General features: G+C 41.3%; 1 protein-coding gene across 14 annotated transcripts in view; it reads left to right on the top strand.

Annotated features, from left to right (window-relative positions):
* Positions 1-21,917, top strand: part of MAGI2 (membrane associated guanylate kinase, WW and PDZ domain containing 2) — a 1,143,898-nt gene that overhangs the window by 212,466 nt on the left and 909,515 nt on the right. For all 14 annotated transcript variants that reach the window (XM_067468832.1, XM_067468841.1, XM_067468833.1 and 11 more), the window contains one exon: positions 14,257-14,373. In XM_067468832.1, the coding sequence (XP_067324933.1) occupies positions 14,257-14,373 (117 nt within the window). The remainder of the gene's footprint in view (positions 1-14,256; positions 14,374-21,917) is intronic.

Raw genomic sequence — 21,917 nt, 5'->3', positions numbered from 1 at the left:
ACGTACAGCGCATTGCAGTAATCTATTCGGGATGTAACCAGAGCGTGGACTGTGCCATCGCGCCTGGGGCTATAACTCTTAATGAGAGAGGCATGGATGTAGTATCTTTCCCCACTGGATTGCTTCTTGCCCTCCTATAGGAAACTGGAACTCCCAAAGACCAAAACACAACAGATGACTCGAAATGGTATTTATTGTTCACAATGAGTTATCTTTCTCAGGCATAAGCTTGATGTTTCAACAGGGATAAAGGAAATATACTTTACAGTCTCTGAAGTCCAAGGGATTTGTAGCTGAGAAGCTTTTCCTGTTTCCTCTTTCCTCAATGGCTGTGAATGCCGGAGCAAACCACAACCCCAGTTCAAATGGACTCAGGATCTTCCTCTGGTGCCAAAAGAACTAGTTTGAAGGTGATTGAGACTTCCAATGTTGTTCAGGTTGCTCTGAACATGAAGCATAAGTCTCAAGGGTAAAAAAAAACCTCAGAACAGGTGCTGAGAGGTAATTTAAGCAGGGGCTTTTAGAGCCAAGTCTCATACGTCCATCTGATGGCAGAATGAAAAGGGAAGCACTCCCCTCCTCCAGGAAGAGGTGGAGCCAAACAATACTGATTGACAGCTATAAGTAACCAATCCATCTAACTATACATAAGCAGGGGGAAAAGGCAGGATTAAGCATGATACAACAGTTTAAATCTTGCAACTAACAGTTCTACACATAGGTGGCGCCACTCGCGCCGTCACATGGACCACCGTGGCCAGATCATTTCCCAAGGTACAGGCACAGCTGGTGCACGAGTTTTAGCTGTGCAAAAGCTGAAACCTGGGGTTCCAGGCTCAGCAATGGATCCAGGATCACTCCCAAGCTGCAAACGTGCAGCTTCAGGGGGAGTGTAACCCCATCCAACACAGGCTGTAAATCTATGCCCTGTTCGGCCATTTTACTGACCAGGAGGACATCTGTCTTGTCTGGATTCAATTTCACTTTGTTAGCTCTTATCCAGTCCGACACAGTGGCCAAGCACCGGTTTAAGGTCTGGACACCCTCCTTAGTAATAGGTGGGAAGGAGTGGCAGATTTGGACGTCATCTGCGTACAGATAACACTCCGAAACTCCGGATGATCTCCCACAGCGGCTTTATGTAGATGTTAAATAACATCGGGGACAGTACTGGACCCTGAGGGACTCCACAGGACAATGGTTGTGGAGTCGAACAGGTGTCACCCAGTAACACCTTCTGAGACTGACCCTCCAGGAAGGACCTCCAAGTCCCATTTCTGTGAGGCATCCCAGAAGGACACCGTGGTCAACGGTATCGAAAGCCGCTGAGTGGTCCTTCGATACCGTTGACCACGGTATCCTTCTGGGACGCCTCGCAAAAATGGGACTGGAGGTACTGATTGGCATAAAATACTTGTTTCTTTTTATTGTGCTGTCTCTACATTACAGAGGCGGCTTGTACTGTTGGAAAAGCAGATGTTTCTCTTTCAGAAAAAAAATGTACGACACACTCAATAGGAAACCTCTGAATAGCTTCCAGATTTCCTAGACCACTGGCTATATACTGTTGAGAGGGAATTATTTCAGTATTGCATCAACACTTGATAGTGTTGTTTACAATTAAGAGACACTAGACTTTGTTGTCAGCACTGGCACAATTCAAAACTTGGTGCTTTGTGGATAAACTTGTCCCTCAGCTTTGGGTTCTCACAAATCCTTCCTGTTGTAGTTCCTAGTGCATGGTGACAACTGAGGGAAAAGAATAAATCATACCAAGCATATTCTATTTTCCTGCCACTTCCATTGATTCCCTTTGTTTTCCTTTCTGTTCTTCTGACAATCTTTGAGGCAGGGAGTCTGTCTTTTGTTTCTGAGTTTGCTAAGTATGCCTTGGGCATGGTGCTGGTAAAAAAGACTTTCCTAACAAACTGACACAAAACTCCAAATGACAAGACTGTTCCTAGGCATGCATGCTTGATTGATTTTAGTTTTCTGCTAATGCTAGTACTCCTACTGCTGCGAACAGAACCAGCGCTAAGCCAGCATTAAATGATTTGGAAAAAGTTTCTATCTATAATTCCAGCATACAAGCCTAATGAATAATTTTAGTTTGTCTTCAACTGACATGTTTAGAAGTGCATCCTTTCATTCACCAACTTCATTAAGGTTTTGGTAGGAGTATAATTTATTCTGTTTGTCCTCACTTCTTGGCCAGTTTCGGAAATGAGCAATATAGTGATATGCTGTCAAGAACAGAACTGTGTGAATTAAAACCAGTTGTTACTTCCAGACATATTTAAGTGAACTGATATATGTAAGCAGTAAGATATTATTTATTTATTTATTTATTTATCGATCATGTCAGGAGCAAACCAAACAGTTGTACTGCATTTTTAACAAACAAACAAACAAACAAAACACAAAGTTTGCAAGCTTGGTAGTTGATTAAATGTCCTTTGACCAGTATCTGGCCACCTGGAGTGCCTCTGGTGTTACTATAAGAAGGTCCTCCATTGTGCATGTGGCAGGGCTCAGGTTGCATTGCAGTAGGTGGTCTGTGGTTTGCTCTTCTCCACACTCGTATGTCATGGATTCCACTTTGTAGCCCCATTTCTTAAGGTTTGCTCTGCATCTCGTGGTGCCAGAGTGCAGTCTGTTCAGCGCCTTCCCAGTCTTCCAGTTTTCTGTGTGCCCAAGGGGGAGTCTCTCATTTGGTATCAGCCATTGGTTGAGGTTCTGGGATTGAGCCTGCCACTTTTGGACTCTCGCTTGCTGAGGTGTTCCAGCGAGTGTCTCTGTAGATCTTAGAAAACTATTTCTAGATTTAAGTTGTTGACGTGCTGGCTGATACCCAAACAGGGGATGAGCTGGATTCCACTTTGTAGCCCCATTTCTTAAAGTTGGCTCTGCATCTCGTGATGCCAGAGCACAATTTGTTCAGCCATTGATTAGAGGAGCCCCTGGTGGTGCAGAGGGTTAAACCCCTGTGACGGCAGGACTGAAGACCCACAGGTCACAGGTTCGAATCCGGGGAGAGCACGGATGGGCTCCCTCTGTCAGCTCCATCTCCATATGTGGGGACATGAGACAAGCCTCCCACAAGGATGGTAAAAGATCAAAACATACTGGCGTCCCCTGGGCAATGTCCTTGCAGATGGCCAATTCTCTCACACCAGAAATGACTTGCAGTTTCTCGTCACTCCTCACACGACAAAAAAAAAAGCCATTGATAGAGGTTCTGAGTTTGAGCCTGCCACTCTTGTGGCGGACTGGGTCCTGAGGTTCCCCAGACTTATTGTTCTGGGTGACTTCAATGTACATGTTGAGGCACCGTCATCTTCATCAATAACCAAGGACCTAGTACCAACCTTGGAAGCTCTGGGGCTCTCATTAACTAAGACTCGCCCCACACATCAGGCCAGTCACACTTTAGACCTGATTTTCAATATCGAGGTGCGAACATCCCTATCTGCAGTAATTGACGTCCCTTGGTCCGACCACGCTGCCCTGAAGGCCCAGATTGAGATCCCATCTCCTCCTCCCCCAGTTATTAAATCAATCCTTGCTCGGCCTAGGAGACTCATGGAACTTGCTAGGTTTTTGAATGCCCTTAAGGGCCTGGGAACTGTGTGTGTCACTCTCAATGAGCAAGTTAACAACTGGAATGCCAGTCTGTTGTCTGCCTTGGATGAGATTGCTCCCAAACACCACCTTCGCCCTCACCGGAATCACTCCCCTTGGTATACTAATGAGCTACGGCTGATGAAACAAGCATGAAAGCGGCTATAACACCAATGGCGCCGGAAACCCGATGAGGTGCCAATGTCCACTTTTAAGGCTTTTCACAAGTCCTATGAGTCAGCCATTAAGAGCGCAAAAAAAAATCATATAATTCCTCCTTAATAGCCTCTGCCAGCTCGCACCCAGCACAGTTGTTCAAAATTGTTCGTGCTTTGATTAGTCCGGCTCCCCCAGTCCAGAACCCAGCAACCATGGCTCCTACATAAGTTTTTTACTGACAAAATCACTTTGCTCTGGCAGGAACCGCCCCCTACACCCGACACTTTGAGTGAGCTGGAGACTCAGTGGCCGCTTAGTGGACCTATTTTCGATCAATTCATCCCGCTAGACGCAGAAGATGTCACCAGAATCCTGGCTGCTGCAAAGCCAACCACCTGTTCCCTTGATCCGTGTCCCTCTTGGCTGGTTAAGAGCTGCCTGGAAGGACTGTTTGATCCTTTGAGCAATATAATCAATGGCTCTCTTGAACAAGGGGTTTTCCCAGATAACCTAAAAAAGGCAAGGGTCTGTCCCTTGTTGTAGAAGCCCAACCTGGACCCTATGACCCTTGCCAATTATCGTCCCGTCTCTAATCTTCCATTCTTAGGTAAGGTGATAGAGCGGGCTGTATTGGGACAATTGCAGCAATGTTTGGATGACACAGCCGGCCTGTGATGTAATGTAACCAGAGTGTGGGATGTAACCAGAGTGTGGACCACCATTACCAAGTCCGACTTCCCAAGGTACGGACGAAGCTGGCGCACAAGCTTTAATTGTGGAAAAGCTCCCCTGGCCACCACCGAAACCAGGGGTTCCAGGCTCAGCGATGAGTCCAGGAGCACTCCCAAGCTGCGAACCTGCACCTTCAGGGAGAGTGTAACCCCGTCAAGCACAGGCTGTAACCCTATGCCCTGTTCAGCCTTACGACTGACCAGGAGGACCTCTGTCTTGTCTGGATTTAGTTTCAATTTGTTCACTGTCATCCAGTCCATTACAGCGGCCAAGAACCGGTTCAGGACTTGAACATTTGGATGGCTCAGGTAAAAGTTCATCAGGGCCCGCATTTTGGGCCCTGTCTTGAATGGCCCTAAACCTTTGGATTGAAGTTAAGTGCTGAAGCATTCAAGACACACACACACACACACACACACACACATATGAAGATTGGCAGTAATGTGCTGCAATTAGGAATGTTACCTGTAAGAGGTTTTTGCACTAACAGAGCCACTATAATGCCATTTCAAAAAATGACATTAAAAATAATTTTAATATTATTACATTTATTACTGCAACAACTAATATTGCTCTTGAAATACACTGCTTTGGAGGGTTGTTTTGAAGAACTCTCTGAACACTAAGTGCTTAATTTCATACAATTTAACCTCATCCAAGATTGCATTATACGTGCAGCTTATATAGAGAAACGTGCCCATTGTTTACTTTCCCCCATAAGCTGAAACTACAAATATTATAACCTTTCCTAATGGACAATTTGCTCCACCATCTTAATCAATTTGGCTGTCCCTGTTTCTGCTTCATAAACAAGAAATATTTTTAAAAGCATTCTGCATTTATGTTTTCTCTTTAGGGATGTGCCTGAAGTATATATGCAGTACAGTTATTTACTTAGACCAAGTGCATCTAATTGCATAATCTTTGGCAGTACAGCTTTAGCATTATAATGAAAAATAGCTTTAAAAAAACATTTGCAGGTTTAGAGCTCCCTGAATCCTCCAGCCAGCATGCCTATAGCTATGCAGAATGGGAGATCCATCATGGGATTCACTGTCATGAGTCCTGGGCATATCGCTCCAGTTGCACATTTAAAGAATCTAAAAATAAGATGTCTTAAGTAAAAATGTTTTAACTTTATTTCAAGAAATGATACTTAGCAAGAAGAATTACGCAGGAAATAGCCGTCTTGTTTATCTGTTCTTTATACAGGCAGTCCCCAAGTTACAGACATCTGACTTGCAAACAACTCACAGTTAAGAACAGGGGTGAAGCAACAGGGAGTGGGAGAAATCTACCCTTCGGAAGGGAAACTCACTCCTGAAAAAGTTATCATGGTGGAAGGTGTCTCCACTAGGCCTGGGTAACAACGGAAAAATTTGTTTCTAAAATCGATTCGTTTTTTGGGGGGTTTTGCGTTTCGTTATTTAAAATAATTACAAAATTTTCCTTTTAAAAAGTTCGATATTTACGAAATTTCATAAATGTGAAAAAAATTACAAAACATTAACGAAACAATTTCCGAAACAATAACGAATCAATTCGTTAATGGCGGACGCGACCGCGAAATACGCTAAAAAACCTCCAAATGGGACAGGGGGAACTTCTGAAGCTTCCCTCTCCCTCTGTTGTTGACTGTTGGTGTGATATTATAATTTTTTTTCACTAATTAAACAAAAAGCCAACTATAAAACTTGCCCCAGACATGCGGAAATAATAACGAAACGACCTCAAAACAATAACGAAATGAATATATAACGAATTACGAAGCATTTACAAAACGTATTTAAAAATTCATTTTTTAAAAAAATTGCTCCAGAGTGGTTTGTTATCGCTTCGTAATCAAGAAAATTAACGAATTATTAACGAATTACGAATTAACGAAACGAAACCGCCCAGCCCTAGTCTCCACCGAAGATTTCTCACCAATTATTTTCCATGACAAGCAAGATTTTTCAGAATCCAATTCTCACAGGGACAGAAAGTGAGGTGAAATCTTCTGAAAAGGGGCACAGACAGCAAAACAAACACCAAAGAGGTGTTAACCATTTCCTTTTGTTGAGAGTAATTTCACAATTCAGCAGCAGATCAGTTGCACAACTTCAGCACTTTCCAGTAGCTTCTTCCTGCACAGTATTTTCAGTCAACTGCTCCCACAAACTGCAGTCACTCTGGAACTCTTTTACAGACACTTGAGCACATGCCCGGCCATTGTCAGTTTTACCATTGTTTTCCCCTCCCATCTAGATGACACTACAAACTTACCACAGCACACGGTTATATCTTGTCTTAGCAGACAGGTTCTTTTAATCAATTACATAGAGCCTTCGACGAACAGCATCACGGCACAAGGAGAGAGAATACACTATACATGACTTCCTTATATACAATTCTATACAATTACACATAGCAATCTCTGATTGGTTCCCAACTCATTAACTTAACTCAGACCCAGGATTACATCATTCACAATCACCTGGACTAGGCCAGAACATATTCCCCAAATGATTCTCTATTAGCAGTGCATGACTCAGCTATATTACATTACAGTACATTGTAAAACCTGACACCTTTGCTATCCAGAACGTCTATCTGTCTGTCTGTCTATCTTTGCTGGAATTACATTTACATGTGTCTGTTCTGACCTATATATAAATTCAACTTAAGGACAAACTTGGTGACTACCTGTACTCAGTACTTTGGTTGGAAATGGTCTGGCAAGGCGATATACATGAGGATACAGTTTTATTGTTTAATTAATGTTTTATGTACTGTTTTAATTAATGGTTTATGTATTTTATGAATTTTAATGGTTTAATGGGGGTTTTTTTGTATTCAATGGTTGGTATATTTAATTGTTTATATGTAACGACGCGGAACAATGGCTTCAAACTACAAGAGAGGAGATTCCATCTGTTCATGAGGAAGAACTTCCTGACTGTGAGAGCCGTTCAGCAGTGGAACTCTCTGCCCCGGAGTGTGGCGGAGGCGCCTTCTTTGGAAGCTTTTAAACAGAGGCTGGATGGCCATCTGTCAGGGGTGATTTGAATGCAATATTCCTGTTTCTTGGCAGGGGGCTGGACTGGATGGCCCATGAGGTCTCTTCCAACTCTTTGATTCTATGATTCTATGACATCAAATCGCTGGTAATGGTGCTCTATGCAGCCATGCTGGCCACATGACCTTGGAGGTGTCTATGGGCAACACTGGCTCTTTGGCTTAGAAATGGAGATGAGCACCGGGTTGTTATAGGTTTTTTCAGGCTATATGGCCGTGTTCTAGAGGCATTCCCTCTTGACATTTCACCTGCATCTATGGCAAGCATCCTCAGAGGTAGTGAGGAGACGAGCACCACCCACCAGACCTGACCGGACTTAATGTCAGGGGAAACCTTTACCTTTTTATGTTACATATTTTTAAAATACGCAAAATATCAAAATTATCAGAAAGATTTGGTGATGTTTTATGAAGGCAAACAGCTACTATACTGTATGTTTATAGATCTTGTAAAAAGTATCATCCTTTTCCCTTTTAAAAATAAATTATGGCATATAAACAATTCTACACCTAGACCATATGTGATTGCTGAGCTTGTTTTTCATTGCATTTTTCATTTTAAATTAAATAAACTATAAACTGGCAGTTTCAGAATTTTCTCACCACTGTAAGAGATTACTAGAAGCCCTTCCCTGTTTTCAAATTGATGGGGTTTTTTTTCAATTTAACTTCCTCCACATTTTTTAATAAAATCCTAAAGTGTTTTTTTTTTGTTTTTGTTTCACTGAATTTTTCAAAACTCTGTCAAATTATATAAAACCTTGTAACACTTGGGCATTTTCTTGACACAGTGTCTCAATGTGTCAAGACATCCTTTTCCACGAAGGACTAGAAATCAAAGAATATTCTGATAGAACTAATTCAAAGTGATCTTCACTGAAATTTTATTTGCTGATAGAATTATTTTTGTTCTACTTAAGGTGACATTGTCAATTGAACTGACTATTCAAAGTTATTAATCAATTTAGCAAAATCACCTTTGATGTCTGAACCTATTCTTAAAGATGACTGGTGTGTCTTTATCTTATAATTATCAGAAACATATCTAAACCCTACTCAGTCTTTAAGAATAGGGTTAACATGAGGTGATTAAAAATGAATGTCCTGTTCGCTTGTGTTTCCTGTTTCTTGTTAATCCAAGAAGGAGAGCATTGTGGTCCCGAACTCTAGGAAATCAGGATTTCCAATTATATAGAATGACTGCAGGCTCAAGGGATGATCTCCTCTTCAGCCTATTTGTCTCTATCTAGAACAGTGGTTCTCAACAATCCTAATGCTGCGACCCCTTAATACAGTTCCTCATGTTGTGGTGACCCCCAACCATAAAATTATTTTCGTTGTGACTTTATAACTGTAATTTTGCTACTATTATGAATTGTAATGTTAATATCTAATATTCAGGATGTATTTTCATTCACTGGACCAAATTTGGCACAAATACCTGATATGCCCAAATTTGAATAATGGTGGGGTTGGGGGTGGGAATTGATTTTGTCATTTGAGAGTTGTACTTGCTGGGATTTATAGTTCACCTATAATCAAAGAGCATTCTGAACTCCACCAACAATGAACCAGATTTGGCACAAAGAACTCCTGTGACCAACAGAAAATACTGGAAGGGTTTGGTGGGCAATGACCTTGAGTTTTGAGTTGTAGTTTACCTACATCTATAGAGCACTGTGGACTCAAACATTGATGGATCTGGACCAAACTTGGCATGGATCCTCAGTATGGCCAAATGTGAACACTGGTGGAGTTTGAATAAGTAGACCTTGACATTTGTGAGATGTAGTTGTTCTGTCGTGTGCTGGGCCTGTAAAGAATTTCCTTTAGAACAGGACGTGCAACCTTTGCCCAGCAGGAAGCCAGGGGGCCCAAGGAGAAGCTCTCAGAGGTTTTCCACCACAAATGACATTTAGATGGCTTGTGAAGTATAACAAAGTCTTTTATTAATAAACAATCAAACAGAAACTTCTTTTGTCTTCAATAAAGCTAAACAAATGCTTCCAAGCTTTATGCAACTGGTGACTTCCTAATCTTGCCCACGAAGGACAGGCAACTGTCTTCAATAATTTCTTCTTTACTTTAAATGGAAAATCCCCATTTTAACTTCTCCCAGGCCAACTGTAATCTAACCCTTACTGATGTGGGCTCCGCTACCGGGTCGAACTGCGTCTCGAAGCACCGAGTGGGCCTACCAGTAAAGGCTTAGATATTCTTCAGCTGGAGTTCTTTGGTCTTTAGGGCTGTTTTCCTGGAAATCTTTTGAGACTCTTAAGACTGTTTCCCCCCGGAAAGTCTTGGATCCTCTTAAGACTGTTTTCCCCCAGAAAGTCTTAAGGGTTGAAGCTTTTGTACAGGGGAAGCTTGCACATGTCCTGTACATTAGCTTTCCTTGCTGAGACTAACTAAAAAATGGCTCCCTTCCCTTCCCAATTGCCCTGAGCAAAGGGCAGGACCAAAACTTAATGATGATGGACAGGTGACTTGCCCTATGACTGCAACCAAAGGAAGCCACCTATCTGCAGAGTCCCTGAAACCTAGGACTGCAAGCAAACATTTAATACAAAGCAAACAATGCTGGAGCTCTTGGTACAGCCATACCAGAACAGTAGTTGCTGGGATTTATAGTTTTCCTTCAATCAAAGAGCATTCTGAACCCCACCAATGATAGAATTGGGCCAGACTTCCCACACAGAACCTTCATGATCAACAGAAAATACTGTTTTCTGATGGTATTTGATGAGCCCTCTGACACCGTCTCGTGATCTCCACAGAGGTCCCGACCCCCAGGTTGAGAAACACTGATCTATAAAAACGCTGAAAGGCCCAGGAGTTTACTTAATACTCTTGCACTTCCATGTCAACCCAGTGAAGCTGTTGGCTCCTATGACAGTACAGTGGTGAATCCAGGTTTTAATTTAGACTGCAAATGAGCTCTCCATGGTATCTATCCAAAATAGACCAGTACTTTGCCTTGCTCTCTGAAATTTAGTCAAAATCTAGAGTGGATTGAGTCCTTCACTTACATGAGATCTACCAGTGTGTTAACCCTGCTCTTGGGTTGTTAGTAGTTAACAATCAGGTCCAAGCTTCTTGACCCTTATCATGCGTTACCATGAGGTACGTCTGTACATAGTAAGAGAATTCTTTATTCTTCAATAAAGGTCATATGCTAGTGGTGCACCTCTTCCACTAGATAGGAAAATAAATGTCAACTGGTGCTTAGATATATTCCTCTCCCTTATTCTATTTCTTCTCTGACCTTCATGCTGACTTTCTGCACCTTTTTCTGAAGTTTGCATGATATTTACTATAATATTTAAATTACATCACTTAAAGATTGAATAATGCATAGAATAAGAAAGCAGCACAATTACTTTCCCCCTTCTTTGTAGTTAGGAAAACAGAATTTTAAACTCCCCAGCGTTGCAGGTAATATGTCCTTTCCAAAAGCTGAATTACTGCAGCTTCCCATTCCACACTGTATATGGGTAGTATTTGTCAATGTCAGTAGGCATCTACATCACTGTGCATAATCTGAAGAGGGAGAGGGACAAAGAGCTGCAGGACTTCTGTTCTTTTCTGCCAATCAGGAAGAATACTAATTGCACTCATTACCTCGAATATTTTTTTTTCCTGAAGTCTATCTCCAGAGCTAATTTCTCTGAAAACATGTAATGAATGATCAGTCATAAAATATTTATAATATTACAATGTAATGCAATATACTACTAATAATAATATTGTATTATAATTATATATTTATATTACATGTAATATAATTAATAATATTACAATATAATGGTATAGTACAATATAGTAATATTTAATATTGACATTGTACTATGATAATAACATAATATATTGTCTGTGTGTATATATCTATATAAATAAAAATGTAATGGTAGTTAGTGCTACCATCAGAACTCAAAAGCCACTGGGGGAATTGACACCAAATTTGGACACAAGACACCTAACAGTCCAATGTATGTCCTCCACTAAAAAAATGATTTTGTCATTTGGGAATTGTCGTTGCTGGGATTTATAGTTTACCTACAATCAAAGAGCATTCTGAACTCCACCAATGATGGAATTGGGCCAAACTTAGCATACAGGGCTCCCATGACCAACAGAAAAAACTGGAAAGGTTTGGTGGACATTGACCTTGTGTTTGGGAATTATAGTTCACCCATATCCAGAGAGCTCTGTGGACTCAAACAATGACGGATCCGGACCAAACTTGGCACAAATATTCCATATACCCAAATATGAACACAGATGGAGTTTAAGGGAAATAGACCTTGACATTTGGGAGTTGTAGTTGCTGGGATTTATAGTTCACCTACAATCAAAGAGCATTCTGAACTCCACCAATGATGGAATTGAACCAAACATGGCATACAGGACTTCCATGACCAACAGAACACACTGGAAAGGTTTGGTGGCCATTGACCTTGAGTTTGGGAGTTGTAGTTCACCTATATCCAGAGAGCACTGTGGACTCAAACAATGATGGATCTGGACCAAACTTGGCACAAATATTCAATATGCACAAATATCAACACAGATGGAGTTTGGGGGAAAGAGACCTTGACATTTGGGAGTTGTAGTTACTGGGATTTATAGTTCACTACAATTAAAGAGCATTCTGAAACCCACAAACAACAGAAATGGGGCAAACTTCCCACACAGAACCCCCATGACCAACAGAAAATACTTAAGGCCATCCAGTCCAACTCTCTTCACCTGGGCAAGAAAATGTAATCAGAGCCCTCCTGACAAAGAGCCATCCAGTCATAAATATAGATAGATAGATATGATTCTCTCTCTCACACACACAGATATAGTATCACAGATTTGAAAGAGACCCTTATAGAAGGACTATGATATGTTGCATATTCCAGAGTAGGCAAACCAGACACTCTCCACATCAACACTGACAAAGAAACAACAAGAAATACTGTTTACTCACAAGCATAAAGAAATTACATGTATTAGAAACCAACACTTTCTCATTACTTTATTTTCCAGATCACCAGACTGGGCCACAGCAACGCGTGGCAGGGGACAGCTAGTCTATCTATCTATCTATCTATCTATCTATCTATCTATCTATCATCTATCATCTATCTATCTATCTTCATATCTTTTAAGCCGCTCTGAGTCCCCTTCGGGGTGAGAAGGGCTTCATATACATGTCGTAAATAAATAAATAAAAGCTGTCATAAAGTTAGTGATTAAGAACATAGTACCCCAAAAAGCAATTACCAGAAAAATGATTTGGATATTTATGGCGGTTCTTCCAGTTAGTCTCATCTGTAGTTATTCTTTTCTCCAATTTAAAATATGGATTTTCCCCATAATTTGATGCTGAAGGTAGTGAGATGAAGGGAAAAGCTTTCTTTATTTTCATTGCATTCTATATGAAGATTTTTTAAAAAAAGAAAAAAAAGCTGTTAAAGTACTTTCTAAAACATATTGAATGTTATATTGCAATTTCATTTCTATTGCCTAAGTTCAGCCACAGTGCCTTATTCAACTAGCTTTCATTGATTCAGTATGTTGTTTTAGTTGAGACTAGCAGTTAATTTTAGTCCTAAATTAAAGATTCAACACATCTCCTTGAAAATTAAAATTCAAATTGAGTTTATATCTATTTATTTATTTATTTATTTGTTTGTTTATTTACAGTATTTATATTCCGCCCTTCTCACCCTGCAGGGGACTCAGGATGGATTACATGGCAGACATTCAGTGCCATAGACACACAACATATATAGACAGACACACAGAGGCTATTTAACTTTCCAGCTTCCATGAGGGTATTCTGGCCACCAGGGGAGCTGTCGCTTCACCGTCCATTTGAGACACTGATGGAGTACTTCCTCATTCTTTGCTTGCTTGCTGGAGATCTTATAGCATCATGAATTAGTTAGATTAGCCTCCCCACAGAAGTGGTACCTAAATTTCCTACTTGATGCAACTTTCTTTCGGGCTACAAAAGTCGACAACAAGCTACTCACAATGGTCAGAAGCTCACTCCGACCTGGGCTGGCTTTGAACTCATGATCTTTTGTTCAGTAGTGATGTTAATGCAGCTGAATCCCAGCCAGCTGCCCCACAGTGCTGTTGTTGCTGCTGTGTGCCTTCAAGTTGTTTTCTAACTAATGGCAACCCTAAAGTGACCCTATTGCAGGGTTTTCTGAGGTTAAGAGTGTGTAATTTGTCCAAGGTCACCTAATAAATTTTCATGGCTGAGCGGGGATTTGAATTTCAACCAAGATGGTTTCCTCCCTTTGCTATCAAAACAAGAAACTGAATGTAGACCTTTTGGTTCATGTTCAAGTCTTCTTATGTGAACAAGTCTCATATAAGTGGGCTTTTGTCTTTCAGCGAAATGGAAGTGCTGGGCTGTGTTCGTGTTTCTGTGTGTTTAGTCACCCTTGCTCCCACTTCAAGCTCAATTGCTGGTTCTCTAAGAGGGCGAGATGTGTACAAACGTTTAGATCTGGGGCCAAGTTTTGTTTTGTTTTTGTTTTTTTCAGATTGGAAATGTGTTATTTATGATGCCACAGAGCTTGAAAGTGACTAATTGATGCTATTAAAAGCTATGATGTAATGAGAAAAGCCCCCCTTTTTCCCTGCTTTTAAATTAATCAGTTGGTGCTTTGTCATCTTTACCAGGTGGCATTGTGGATAAGGATCTTCGTCACTACCTCAATTTACGGTTCCAGAAGGGCTCAGTGGACCACGAGCTCCAGCAGATCATCCGAGACAACCTCTACCTCCGAACAGTGCCATGTAAGTTTATGATGGTATTTTAAATTACTGAGTCTTATGGGTGTGATGGATAATTGAGGTAGCAATAAGTACGATTGAGTATCCCTTTTCCGAAAGACTTGGGACCAGAAATGCTTTTGATGTAATTTTGGGGGCAGGAAGGAGCTTGGAATTTTTTCATGTATAGAGTGAGATATCTTAGGGAATTGGACCCAGCCTAAAACACAAAATTCATTTTTGTTTCCTATACATCTTATAAAAATAGCCCAGTGTTTTCAATACTTGTATGCATGATACAAAGTTTGTGTACATTTAATCATAATCTCATGTGGACAATTTTGGATTTTGAGGTGTTTCAGATTTCTGGATAAGGGATACCCAACTTGTAGTAATAACATTGTATACGATGGTGCGTCTGTCTAGACAGGTTAGGAACATCTGCTTTTTGTTGCATGGAGATCTTGGAATAATATAATTTGTGGGCCTGCGCTGATGTTGAACTTTGTATTCAAGCTGTAGTAGTGGTTACGTGAGATTATAACAGTGGCTTTATTCTGTGTCGGTAAACAAAACAAAAAAGAATTAATATTGGTTGTAGTTCTTCATTGGCAGAAAAGCTAACTACACAGTACTGTATTGGTCATGGTGAGAACCAAAGCAAGGTGTTTGGAAAATGTTGGAACTAAAAGAAGAGATAAACTAAGTGTGTGTGAATATGTATGTATATTGTTTGTTTCAATTTCAACAAGCTCATCCCTGGTTTGTTGTTGTGGGATTTGTGAGAGAACCTCTTCAGCCACATTGGAGCTGTGATTCAGGAGGCTTTGTTAGTGTTATTTCCAAAGTAGTGCAATTGATTTTTGATCCTTCAACATGATTTGCTATTTAGGTGGTTGTAAGTATTTTGGTAAATATATGTTCATTCAAGATGGAAAGAGGCTCAAAGCACAAACAGACGTTTACCAATGAGCATTATTTGTATTACTTGTATTCCAGTATCAAGCAATATCTTCCAATATCTTATAGGATTAGTGATGACCAAAAAACAGATCACTCTTGGTAATTTCATAATTTCAGACTATAAATAAGTTCTTTATCCTGGTTGGTGGTTTTACAGTTTAGTGGAATAAGTGTAACATTGTTTATCTGGAAGGAAGGAAAGGAGCGTGACTTCCCGGAGGGGGCGTGGGAGGAGAGAAGAATTGAGTCAGGGCGGGAAGGGGCGGGGCGGCGAAGGGAGGGGGCATGGGTTGCGCGGGGGCATGGGCGGCAGAGGGGGAGGAGGGAAGGATTGAGTCAGGGCGGGAAAGGGCAGGGCGGCGAAGGGAGGGGGCGTGGTCGGTGGCGAAGGAGGAGGTGCAGGAGGGAAAGAATTGAGTCAGGGCGGGTAGGGGTGGTGCGACGAAGGGAGGGGCGTGGTTTGCGGCGAGGGAGCGTTGTCCGGCAATGTGTGCGCGGCGGGGGACTCGCGCCGGGGCACCTCTGCACATGCTCCCTTTGTTATCGAAATTGTGGGTTTGTTGAATTGTTGTTTACTATTTTGAATCACTATCTGCATACCTTGTGGGTTGAGGTATGTGCATGCCAAGTGTGGTGTGTTTTGGGCCAGGGGTTTTTGCGTTTTGCTGTCCCGTTGAACGCCCTTAACAGATTTATATATATAGATATGTCAGTTGCAAAATGTGCAGACTGGAAAGGAATGTCTTCTGCTGGTGGCCATGTATGGTGTGTGAATTTGGATTTTGTTTTTATTGAGTTTTGCCTTTTTCACAGCAAGCATGGTAATGTTGTCATTCTTTGCTCACATCTTGGTCTGAACTTGTTAGTAAGCAGGTATGTCTGTGGAAAAACTCCGACCTCTCTGACCTAGATGATGGGCATTCATATCCCACTCTCCAGTCCTTGCCCTCAGATACTTCTGCTGCAGCAGACCAGCTGGAGAAGGCTATGCTGTCAATAACCTTAATTGCTATGGAAAATGTATTGTAAATTCTATATATTGTAAAACATTCTCTGTTTATCATGGGTCTGCCTTGTGTGTCTTCTTTCTGACATTTGCTGAACTTTACTATGGCACAAAATGGGGGGAGGAAGAAAAGTGTAGCAATGGCTCATGAACCACAGGTATTTTGTCAATGTTCAGCAGTATCAGAGGATTGAGTTTGGATACATGTATAGTCGGCCCTCCATTCTGCATCCATGGATTCAAATAACTCTGGCTCAAACATATCTGGTAATCAAATGCCAAAAAGAAAACTTTGATTTTGTTACTTACAGTATTACTATGTCTAGCTCCTGGCGTAGATCATCCGCTAAGGCGACCAAGGCTGTCTCAGTACCATGTCCCGGCCTAAAGCCAGACTGCGCCGGATCTAGATAAGCCGTGTATTCCAAGAATATTTGGAGTTGTGAGGCCACCACACATTCCAGGACTTTGCCCAAGAAGGGAAGATTGGAAACAGGCCAAAAGTTGTCAAATTGAGTGGGGTCCAGTGAGACCAACCTTTCGGTCAGCAAGTTCAGCAGCTCACCATGGGGCCATACTTCTGTTCCATCTTGCTCAAATAATGAGTATCCTTTCTCCCTTTTCCATGTTAAACAGGGCAAGGAAGTGTACAGAACGTAAGAGGAGGTTTTCACAACATATAAATCTTTTCACACAATTTTCTGTATTCTGAGCAGAATAATTTCCCCAAACACTTTGGGATGTACTGAGGCAAGATCACTACAGAAGCAACATGGACTGGCAAAATGCTGTTTCCTCATCAGCTTCCCTATGCGGCCAGTGGTTCCCTTGATGTATGGCAAGAACACTTTTCCTCTGGGTGGATCTTTGTCTTAACTCTCATGGCTTGTTCTTGGTCTTGCAGCTCTTCTGATGTCTGAGGTGGAGTATCCATTGTCCTGTAGAGCCCAGTTGAGGTGGTTCAGTTCATCTTTTTTATTCCAAATTCCCTTCCCAGAAGATCTAATCAATATGTAAGGAAAGCTGCTTTTGATGCCACATGCATTTATAATGCAGTGCCATCCTTCATAATAGTTAGGTATTACTTAGCAGTTGAGAGAAAAATTGTAGTTTAAGCCTAAGTTCGTATCTTCCTGGACATGTTTAGTAATTCACACTGTGACTATTAGGTGCAAATAACAAGCGTTTGTAAGAAAGCCCTTGTAAGAAAGCCTGATGAGGGAGTTAATGCTATTGATTTCTTGAAGTTCAAAGCAAAGACACCAAGGCCGGTTACGCAACATTTTGATAAAGCTCCTGCTTCTGACAAAGCTGAGAAACATTGGCAAGAATAGCAGACAAATAAGTTATTAAGCGGAGTAGATAGCAAAGTACAATCGCATGCAAGAATTCGTTGTGTTCATTTTAAGATATAGAATCTTAAGTGATATAGATTTTGGCATGCAGCGGCAGCGTATCTTGTGGCATCCTGCCAGAGATGAGTGTAATTGAAATTGGGTGCTCTTACTGGGTGATATATAGTAGTAAAGAACAAAATAACTCTTAGCTTTAAAGCAAGATATCTGCACAAGCGGGAATTCTTTTTAGAAAGTGGCTTATGCAGTTTGAGTAGCGATTTCATTTGTTTATGTGTTCGATTGTTCATTTTGGCTTAATCACTTTTGTTTTTCCTTGCAAGAAAGTTTATTAACAAATATTTTGAAGGTTTAAGCTCCATATTCAGACATGAAATGCACAGCTGTGTCATTGGCAAATCTTTGTTTCTGAGATTATATCTTCTATACGGTTTGGGACCTGCTCATCTTCAGGATTGCCTCTTCCCCTATGAACCAGTACGTACCTTGAGATCATCCGGGGAGTCACTGCTCTCTCTCCCTCCTCCATCTCAAGCATGGTTGGTTGGGACGAGGGAGAGAGCCTTCTCGGTGGTGGCCCCCTGGCTCTGGAACTCCCTCCCTAGGGAGATCAGACAGGCTCCTACTTTGTCCTCTTTCCGGAGACAACTAAAAACCAGGATGTTCCGCTGTGCTTTTGATTAAGCAGTCCACTAGTAATTTTCCTGCCCCTACTTTAAGTTCAGCACTTTACGTCGACCCTCTTATCGCCCACCTTAGCACTTTTGAGGACAGTATCTCCAGCCATGCCTACTTGTTTGTTGCACTTTTCTTGCGCTCCTTCAGAATGTATTGCACTCATTGAATCTATACCTCAGCTATATTCTTTTTCTTAGCCATATTGTTTTGATGCTTGTTTATAATTGTGTTTTATATTTCATATTTTAATTGGTTGTGTTTTATCTGTAATTTTTGGGCTTGTCCCTTTTAAGCCGCCCCAAGTCCCTTCGGGAAGATTGGCAGGGCATAAAAATAATAATAATAATAATAATAATTATTATTATTATTAATATTATTATTATTATTCTGAGTTACTTTAATGATAAATTTGCAAGTACTCCACTCCACACTATCCTGAGTCCCTGCAGGAAGCATTCCACCATTGCTTTCCAGTATGTATATTTATCGTGTCAGGGGCAGGCCAAACAGTTGCATTGTATTTTTTTAAACAAACAAACAAACAAAACACAAAGTTTGCAAGCTTGGTAGTTGATTAAATGTTCTTTGACCAGTAGGTGGCCACTTGGAATGCCTCTGGTGTTGCTGCAAGAAGGTCCTCCATTGTGCATGTGGCAGGGCTCAGGTTGCATTGCAGGAAGTGGTCTTTAGTTTGCTCTTCTCCACACTCACATGTTGTGGATTCCACTTTGTAGCCCTGTTTCTTAAGGTTGGTTCCCCCAAACTCCATTTGTTTTCATATTTGGTCATATGAAGCATTCTTGCCAATTTTTGTCTACATCCTTCATTGTTTGAGTCCACAGTGCTCTCTGGGTGTAGGTAAACTATCACTCCAAAACTCAAGGTCAGTGTCCACCAAACCTTTCCAGTATTTTCTGTTGGTCATGGGAGTTCTGTGTACCAAGTTTGGTTCAGTTCCATCATTGGTGGAGTTCAGAATTGATTGTTGGTGAACTATAAATCCCAAGAACTACAACTCCCAAATGACAAAATCATTTTTTGAGTGATGGTCACTTGTTGGCCGGATTTGGTGTCCAAATTTGGTATTAATTCATCGAGTGGTTTTTGAGTTATGTTAATCCCACAAACGAACATTACATTTTTTTAATATAGATACACACAATTCAGTGAAGGGAAGTGAGAGCACCTCATAATCAGAACTGGTATGGGTGGCAAAACTATGACTGTACCTTCTAACATTTTCATTTTTGTCTAAAACCAACCATGGAGAGCATCACATTCAATTTGCAGTGGCAACATTGAGGAAAAGGAAACCCCCTTTTCCTGATAGTCCTAGTTCCCTCATCTGAATTGGTCATCCCCATTGTTTACTCATGTTGGGGAAAAATATGGGCAGCTGCACTGGCTTTTTAATAAAATACCGTATATTCCCTATATTCTGGTATACTGGGCGTATAAGACGAACCCCAACGTTTCCAGTTAAAATATAGAGTTTGGAATATACTCGCCGTATAAGACTACCCCTCTTCCAACACTTTCAATGTAACTATTAAAAGCATCAGATTTGATTTCAATATGGTAATTTTCCTATTACTGTACCTCCTTCTCTGCCTCTCAGATCTCGCATATGTGCACCTGCACCACTTCACTGCAGTCTTCAGGAGTGATATCTCAGAGACAGAGGAGGAGGTACGGTAATAGGATACAAGGGCGCGCTAGACAAGTAAAAGAGTTGTGTTTTTCTGGGCCCAGAGTCACTCTATCTCTTTTTTCCATATCTGTTGGGGTTCAACCTGTGTGTGAACCTGTACCTGACTCTCTGATTGTATTTCCTGATGTCAATGAAGCTGTCAATGATTCTAAGGTCAATGTAGAAGATGATGGTTTGTGTAGTGAAAATCCTGCTGCTTTGGAAAGCGAAAGTCCCAATTCCCATGAGAATGATTCAGAGCCAAGCAGTGAACTTTCACTCCCTTTTAGCTCTTCAGATAATCTGACACCTGGTCCCTCTAATGATAGACGGGGGCAGATTTGGCAAAGCAGAGGTGAAGCGCAGAGTTTACAGAGGTCAGCTAGATTAAGAGAAATGCAAACACGACCTTCAGGCACGTCACGAAATAGATTTCTATGCTTTAAAAACACTTGGCCTGGATCCCCATTCAGTCCAGGCATCGTTTCAGATTCATGTGCAGACTCTTGCAGTTCTCCTGCTTCCAGTGGCTTTGTTCCAAGGAGTATTTCTAGTGCTTCAAGTACGGTTAGTGGATTGCTAACAGGTTCCAGGATTTAGCAGTGTTACTGTGGGTTTTTGATCTTGTTCATGGACATTCCTTGTTACTGATTTTTGCTGTGGCTTTTTACCTTTCATATTTTCATGGACTTAATGGACCGCATTAAGTCCATGAATCCTGATGAATGGATTTTCTTCTACTATACTTGTACGGCGTCGCCCTTAATGCTTTTATACAGTCACTGCATATGGCATGGATGTGGCCACTGCCATTTTTGAGCTCCCCCCCCCCCCCCACCATATGCAGCAACCACAGATTCTCCAATCTGGATTGGAAGTTTCAGCACCTGCTCTATATGATTTTTTTTTGTCGTGTCAGGAGTGTCCTGTTGTGAGAGAATTGGCTGTCTGCAAGGACGTTGCCCAGGGGACGCCCGGATGATTTTGATGTTTTATCATCCTTGTGGGAGGCTTCTCTCATGTCCCCGCATGAGGAGCTGGAGCAGATAGAGGGAGCTCATCCGCCTCTCCCCGGATTCGAACCTGTGACCCGTCGGTCTTCAGTCCTGCCAGCACAGGGCTTTAACCCACTGCACCACCGGGGGCTCGCTCTATATGATTATTCCCAGTGTATAAGACTACTCCTGCATATAAGACTACCCCCATGCATAAGGCTACTCCCTGACTTTTGAGAAGATTTTCTTGGGCTAAAAAGTAGTCTTTTACACAAGTATATACAGTAGATTAACAAGGGATTGAGGAGGGGAGAGGGAGGCAAAGAAGTGATAAAGGTTTAATATATCCCAAGGTTATACTGGAAAATATGCTAGGTTTGCTTTTAAGTAAACATGAAAATGTCAGTATACTAATCTTCCAACTTTTTATTCAGCTTTTTGTCTGTAGTAAAAAAAAAATACTACTTCAAAGTTCATTCTGTCCAAAGTCAAACTGGGGGAGGAGGGTAGCAGTTTGATAAATGTGCCATGACAAATTCCATTAAAACAACTAGTGCTGCCACCAGGAGATTCCTTTGGGGCAAAGGTCTAGAGCCACATTCAGCAGAATTAACAGAAGGGCTCTCAAGAGGACTAACTTGCTATCTTTTAAACTAAGCTGTGATCCTATACAAAGATGCTAGGTTATAATCCCTCAGCTAACAGAGTGGGACTTGTGCTTGAATAAATGTGTAGAGTTATACTGTAAGTGAAGTAAATGCTCATTGCCCTTTAAAGAAGGAGGACTCTGTAAAATGTGTACATCCAGAGTCTAAAATTCCACAATTGCCATTGGCTATCTCACTCTATATCAGTGTTTCTCAACCTTCCTAATGCCGTGA

Source organism: Anolis sagrei, chromosome 5, assembly GCF_037176765.1.
Source record: "Anolis sagrei isolate rAnoSag1 chromosome 5, rAnoSag1.mat, whole genome shotgun sequence".
In the NCBI taxonomy this organism is placed as follows: Eukaryota; Metazoa; Chordata; class Lepidosauria; order Squamata; family Dactyloidae; genus Anolis; species Anolis sagrei.
This window is presented reverse-complemented; position numbering and strand designations above follow the sequence as displayed.